The sequence below is a fragment of the Pyxicephalus adspersus genome, chromosome 2 (genome assembly GCF_032062135.1).
Source record: "Pyxicephalus adspersus chromosome 2, UCB_Pads_2.0, whole genome shotgun sequence".
NCBI lineage: Eukaryota > Metazoa > Chordata > Amphibia > Anura > Pyxicephalidae > Pyxicephalus > Pyxicephalus adspersus.
In genome coordinates this window covers 77409227-77416576 of record NC_092859.1, presented here as the reverse complement: position 1 = coordinate 77416576, position 7350 = coordinate 77409227, and the positions used below count along the sequence as shown (strand labels likewise).

At 40.3% G+C, this 7350-nt stretch overlaps 1 protein-coding gene across 1 annotated transcript; it reads right to left on the bottom strand.

Moving 5' to 3' along the window:
- Positions 1-4978: 4978 nt before the first annotated feature.
- ASCL1 (achaete-scute family bHLH transcription factor 1) lies at positions 4979-7031 on the bottom strand. The gene is made up of 2 exons (XM_072398714.1): positions 6225-7031; positions 4979-5975 (listed from the first exon to the last, which is right to left on the bottom strand). Exon 1 carries the CDS (start codon positions 6817-6819, stop codon positions 6232-6234), a length of 588 nt encoding a protein of 195 aa, XP_072254815.1. The 5' UTR covers positions 6820-7031; the 3' UTR covers positions 4979-5975; positions 6225-6231.
- Positions 7032-7350: the final 319 nt, after the last annotated feature.

Here is a 7350-nt window from a genome sequence, read left to right as displayed (position 1 = left end):
ATGTACCATATAATTACTCACATCTATTTTTTGTGGCCCCCCTGGTTTAGGCACCTAGACCAACAGGGCAATCCTTTTTTGAAATGTTAAAGTATGCAGACCAATACCACAGCACGGACAGCGAGGAGGACTTTTTGATATATAAAGATATTAACATAATTCACATAATTAGTGATTGCTGCCTCTATTATCCTTGTTTCATTGTATCTCTATCACCATCACCATGTACCTTAAACCAATTAGAGATTACTGCCTTCATTAAATCTCCATCACCACAACCATGTGCTTAGGACCATACATAATTATCTCTATAATGCTTGCCATACATATACATATTATTCCACTCATTGTCCAAAGAGTGCCCAATATCGCTATTCCCTTTCCCTATTCAGTCGTGTGTCCCCCTTTATTTTAATAACTTCCTTTAGTAGTGAAAATCTAAATGATCAAATTTTCATTATTCATCACAGTGCAAAGTGACACTAGAAGCAAACCTCTATTTTATATGCACATATGTCAACCAAACAATGGCTCAATATTGCTTTCAAGAAATATATAGAAAGTAGCTTAATTAATTACAATGAATATGTCTTGATGCATATATACCACATATCATCTCATTATCAGATACCATTAAATCTCCCATGTGAGTTATCCTAGAGACATACTTAATCTATTATATTGATCTACCATCAATACCATGATTCCCAATCTACCATTAGTTATAAAGTATCTAATTAAATACTCTACAGTTGCCAAAAGATTCAATATCTTACTTTAGAAAAAAAAAGAAATCCAGTGTCTTCTGCATTGCCATTTCAACCCACTTGAGTAATGTTTGGCACATTAATCTGAGCTTCCTACCTCTCCTCTGCCTTCTGAACTATACGCTACCGAATACAGCGTCTCTTGGGGGGGGGGGGGGTCGCATACATCTGGGAGCTCTTTTATCGCGTTACGGTGGACCTATGTCTATGAAATATGTATATTTTGTTTGATCGAATGCCTTAAAAGTCCCAAAATCACCTACTAGTATTTGTTCAAACTGTTTAAAATGGGGATGTGGCAAGTGATATTAATCTGATGGAGAAAAAGGAGTTCTCCACAATTTATATACCGGTATATACATTTTCATTTTTACTCAAGTTCCAAATATCTGCTGGAGCTTTTTTTTCAACTGCATTTCCATTTGGGAAAATTGTTGCCAAACTTTAAGGCAAAACAATTTGGGGAGCATTAAACATTCATTCATCACCAGTACCAAAACCAAAGGTTAGCTAGGGAGAAGATCCTTTCATGTGGATTAGAAGGCAACATTGAAATTACATTTTCCTTTAAATAACATGTTTGGGGTATGCTTTAAAGATGTGTTATTCTTTTTATTAAAAAAGGCATAGGGCCACCAATACATTTTATCTTTGTCTAGGCATTGAGCCTGAGAAGCCAGGAAAATGGAGGCAGCAAATGTGCTCCCCTTCTTTGTACTATACGTGCCCCATGTCATCCCTAGCATTGAAAGGTTCTCATGTGGAGGGACAGGGTGTCCTACTCACATCCGGTCCCCAAAAAGGAATGAGGAGGCTTCCTGTGAAATGTAAAAAGCATTTTAATAGGGGGAGTTATAGATATCTGGCCATAGTGTCTCTTACGCATTCCCAGAAATGGGTAAATTTAATGTAAACACACTAGCACTCAGACAAAGTAATATTATAAAACAAGATTTAAAACACACACCAATTTTAAAAAATAAACTTGTCTTTGTTTATGTCTTGACCTTGAATTACTTCTATGGACAAAAAAAAGTTTATTTATTTAGTTTATTATAATCAATAAATATGTGTTGGCATTTTTTATTTTTTATTTTTTTTTGTATTTACTTACATGTATTTAACCCATGCAGGGAGCAGGTAATGTTTACTAATACAACCATGTACTCATTCTGCTGGGCAGGGGGTTGGATAATATTGGAAAGGGAAGACATAGGTCTTGTGGAGGCACATTCCCCTTTTTCTAGCCTTCTAGGGGGGTGCTGAGAGGGTCTAGTTGAGATCTAAGGAGAAGATTACACATTAAAAAACACAATGTAGAGATATATTATATCCCCCAAGCATGTTTCATACAAGGATTTGTGTATTTTCAATGTTTACCTGAATACCACATGAAAGGACCCTCACCCTACTTTTTAAAATCTTTATTTGCATTGGTAGATGTTTTCCATGGCAGTGTCTGACTCCCTATGCCTTTTCTGACAGTAGTTTGCCAATTAGCCCTGAGAAAAATTGGGTAAATGCAACCATTACTATTGGTCCTAGTAATGACCACTTTTTAGTTGATAAGGGAACAAAAGGTTAGGGAAAAGCTTCCAATGGCAAAGCTTGTTCTGGTGACAACTCCCTATGGGGGAGGGGGGTTCCTTGCATTTGATTGAGATCTCCTCTTCCACTTCTTATTGTGCCTGTGGGACTGAAAGTGAAGTGAAATCTCCCCTTCAGCACATAGGTAATACAAAAAAGTATGGTAATGGTTTTAACAATTTGCTACCATACACATGTTAAAAACAATTAGCTGTTTTAATTAATGTCATAATTGATTATCATAGCAAACCTGATTTTGGTTTACTATCCTCCCTTGCTTGCATATATTGGGATTCAACCACTCCTCACTTTAACTCATAATTGTTATATTATATATATATTCACACATACTGGGATGGGAACAGGGTCTGGATTTATATACACAACTAGAAAGTTATAAAAAGTAACTTACTCTTGCATAAAACTGGAAATAAACACACTTCAACTAAACTTATTAGCTTCATGCATTTTTGGGACCACTATAACAATCTAAGCAAGAAGATGAAACCGTTGCTTATGGCAACCTTTTAGAATCTTTGCGTTATTTCTCCATTGCAGGATTGCTTGGACACCAGCTGCATTTCTTTCCTGGTCCATTTGTCATCCATTCCCTCTGATCTGTCCTTCCTTGGAAGGTTTGTATCCTACATGGAATATTATAGAAGTTCCCTATGCACAGTATTGGTGCATTCCTCAATAGGGAGTACAAGAGGAATAAAAGATAAAGCAGTAATGAAGATTTACAATGTGCAAATAGTTTCTAAGAAAAGTTCTGCACGGGATAAAAATATTCTGGCTGTGAAGAATAGGGGCAGCGGTGGAGATGTATAGTGCACACGGTGCAAGCCCTTGATTTATGGAGTTTACAAATGCTAACTGAACACTGCCAGAGGCTGCCTCAATAGCCTTTCCTGCTAGCAGAAGAAAAGCCTTTGTGTTGCTAAGCGATTAGAGCACATATAATGAGATTTACTCCAATCCTGCTTTGCCCTTTCCTATTTTCAAGTAAAATTGTGTGTTTTTGTGAATTTCTTCGTCCGTCTTATACATTGTTGCAAACAACAGCTTAACTTTGCCTTAATGAGTCTGAATATTTACTATTCAAGAGTGAGCAATAGAGAACACCTGTCTACACAAGAAAGCCCCCCTTCTTTTTTTCAGTGGAGGATGAAACATTATCCTAATGTTATATTCATAGGCATAAATGACTTGTTACACTTTCTTTGCATGCTACTGAGAAAATAAAAAATTAAAATGCCCTGCAGAAAAAAAAATATCATTAAGTGATAGCAGCAAACCTAAAAAAGATCGGCTTCATAACTGCTTAATAATAATTTTATAAGTTATTTATAAAGAAGTGAATCTGAATTTCAGCAACATTCACTGGTGGAGAATCTTCCAGGTCAGTGTGACTTTAATAGCAGTGATTAATTCTCCACCAAAAAATGTTGCTGAATGTCAGATTCACAGCTTTATAAATTAGGAAAACATCAATAAAAGTTAAGTGTGGAGTGAATTCAGGAGCTGTTCCTGGAAAAGCCATGAAAATAAAAGCAATGGATGTCCTGCCAGAGCAGGGACAGATTTTTAGAACTGTATAGGGCATGCTGTCTCTGTGTCCTTTGTTGGGCTTTCTAAGCTGCATTTTGCGCTTTGCTTTCCGCCTGGCTTGGTGCACGCAAACTGAATTTGCAAGTCATTTAGGATGGGGCTGAGTATCCAGGCAAAGAAAATGGGACTATCATTCCAGTCACGTCCTTGCTAACTGACAACAAGCTCCCCAGCCAAAAAAAAAGCCCACCAATTTCTTTTTGAATCTTAGTAATTGGGTACTTTTACAGGCAGATCACGCTTTTTGGATAGAATGACATGCTTATAGAGCAGTGTCTCTGATCTGGCAAGCTCCCCCCTCCTCCTCCTGTTTAAGCTATTTCTTGGAAACAGCATGAGAGGTTTGTGAAAGTTTGGTTTATTAAAAAGAAAACTAGCAAAACCTAATTTGATCTAAGAGTGATATTCATGTAGTGCAAATTTTCTATGTAGCAAATACATCTATAAATGTTCTGTAACTATAATATATATACATATATAAATACATATATAGTATATATACATATATAAATATATATAGATATTCTAAAGAATGCATATTTAACCCCTTACAGACTTATTAACAGAAATGCACCAAATGCAGCAGTTTAAAGCACACAGCTACATTTAAGTGAATTTGATTGCATTTTGTGCAGTACTGCTGCCCCTGTATTAAATATACTCGTTAAGCATCTTCTGTTATATTGGAAGCTATAGGGGTGGATGAATAGACCTCTTCAGTGGTCACTTGCTGGTATAGAGCGCCCTCTGTTTCCAGTGTTTTATGTGCTTAGTTTCGGGTGCTGATTTAAAGGACAATAAAGCCATTAATCAATCTCTTTGCTCTGAATCCCTTTTATGTAGGGGATGACAAACAATTGGTACCCATCTTTATTGTGTCTCTTTCTAAATAGATACATCAGCCTCAATATACCGCTGCTTTCCCTATACTACATCCTGAAAATACTCAAAAGTCTAACTCGGAATAAACAAAAAAAATATAAAGACCATTGTATTTTATATAAAACGTTTTATTATGAAACTATTGTGTAAAAAAACACATTTTGTTATGCAGGACCTTTATAAGTTTGTAATAAAAACGGTAAGAAAAGGCAGTGGTTTAAAGTTCCAAAAAGTCAGCATAGAAACAATGGACCACTATTTTGCGTTTGGGGAATAGCTGCATAAACTTTGTTCATTGTGAACATTGTTTTGAATAACACAATTAATACATTAACAAAGTTTCTATAAAGTAAGACACAGTCGGTGCTAAAGTACATCTGCAGGAGATCCATCCCCACTTTAAAGTCCTTTCACAAAACCACATAGAAAATGGCAGTTGCAAGGTCATGTATAAGATGCAGAGACAGGCAACCTCTGCTCCCCAGCTGTTGCCCCGAGTACACGTCCTTAAGTGCCCGAGAAACAGCTGGGGTGCCAGAAGCTGACAATCGCTGTCGTATAGACTACAAGTCTAAATACGCAGAGGTAATAAGCATTACAATAATAATGTATCAAGATATACACATTTTTATAACATTTGTACAAAAAGTCCATAAATCTCTCTCTTATATACAAAAATAGCTTAATACGTCCCAAATACCTGGGAACCATAGATTTTTATAATATAAAAAAAAAAAAAAGATTGGAAGCATTTGTTTTACGTTGAAAGTGGTATAAAAATAGTAGTAGAGGGGTTTAAAGGGTTCTTTGAATATCAGCATAGGTTGAATGAAAAACTCCACAAGTTATAGTGCCAGTAGTCCCAGAATCATCCTTACGGTAGGAGAGAAGTTAGTAAATGAACTACTTATGGAGAGTCATGGGGGAAGCCCCGTTTTGTTCTTAGGATCTTGTGGGCCAATCATAGCTCTTCCTTGTTTGAGCGGCGAGTACCCCTCCACTCCTGATCCCCACAGATCTGAGTCTCTGCTTGTCTTGTGGACCCCACTGGAGTGCAAATCTAGTGCTTAGTGTTCTTCAAGAGGCTTGTGCGCTCCCATGTGCTTCATACTGTCCATAGCAGCAATCCTGAAATTAGAAAAAAGAGACAGCAATCAGTTATTGTTTCCAGACAAGGAGCAAGTTATACATTCATGGCTTTATGGAGCATCACAAGCAAAACTATTGATTACACCTAAAAAGTGTACACTTTTCTTTAGATCTACCAGAATGGTGGGTTGTCTAGGTAGGAGATATTATGGAGACCATATAGGCAGGTTATTGAAACATTTCCATAGCACCATCTCTCTCTATATATGGAGTATTTGGAGGGCTTACCTGCTGCTCAGAACCAGGTAGTGAAGTCTAGTAGTTCTTGCTCCTCTGGACTCAGGGGGTCATAGGATCCTTCATCGGAGGAGTAAGAAGAGACAGGGGAGCCTGCCATAGAGTTCATGTCATGACAATAGTTGGGGGAGATGGTGGGTGACAGCACCCCGGACTGGAAAGCCGCACTGACAGCGTCATGTTCATCCAGTAGTTGCTGCAGCGCTCGGATGTACTCTACAGCGGAGCGCAGGGTCTCCACCTTGCTCATCTTCTTGTTGGCAGCGCCATTGGGTACATGCTCCCTTAGGGTGGCAAAGCCCAGGTTGACCAGCTTGACCCGGTTCCTTTCCCTCTCGTTCCTCCTGGCCACGGCTGCAGGTTGCTGCTGAGGAAGTCTGTAGCCGAAACCGCTAAAGTTAAGCCTCCTCTTGCACCTCATCAGCTCAGGAGAGGACGATCTCTGCCTCTTGACCTGCTTCGCCCCAGACTTGGCATTGGCTTGCTGCCCGTCACCCGGGCTGAGCTGCAGACTCTGTGCAAAGTAGCAGGCTGGCTGCAAGAAGTGCTGGCTGGAGCCGCTCTCTGCCTTGGCAGTGGTGTCCATTTGGCTGGCTATGCCTGGGTTGAGCGGTGCTGAAGACTCGTGTGTGTCGCGTGTTGCGCTGTAGCGGTGCGGGTGAGGCGGTGTGAGAGGCGAGCCCCGCGTTCTGTCCCGCACGTTCCCTGGCTCGCTGCACTGAGTGGCTGAGGTCGCCCGGCCGCTGCCTCCTTTTCAATGGGCACAAGCTCCACGCGCTCTGCCTGGCCCCGCCCCTCTCCCCGGGCTCCATTCTCTGGGGTTTGTTGTTCCAGTGCGTGCGCCTGGCGCGTGCCACTGCGAGCGCTGAATAAACAACTGTAGACAGGGCGAGGGGGCGGGGCCCAGGGCTGGCAGCGGATGAGACCGGCTCGTAGCGGGCACTGCCACCTGCTTGTATTGGGCTGGGAGGAGTGCTGCCAGGGCCGGCCGCCCAGCACACTGCACACTATGAATAGGCTCCGCACCTTTACCTTATATCTCTACCCTCCAGCGGGCACTGCCACCCCAGTATACTTGGGCAGAGCACATTGTCTGCCATAGCAACCAGATATGACT

Bases quoted from the DNA above. Each gene is read 5' to 3' on its own strand.
- ASCL1 (XM_072398714.1), bottom strand. From the start codon at position 6,819: ATGGACACCACTGCCAAGGCAGAGAGCGGCTCCAGCCAGCACTTCTTG.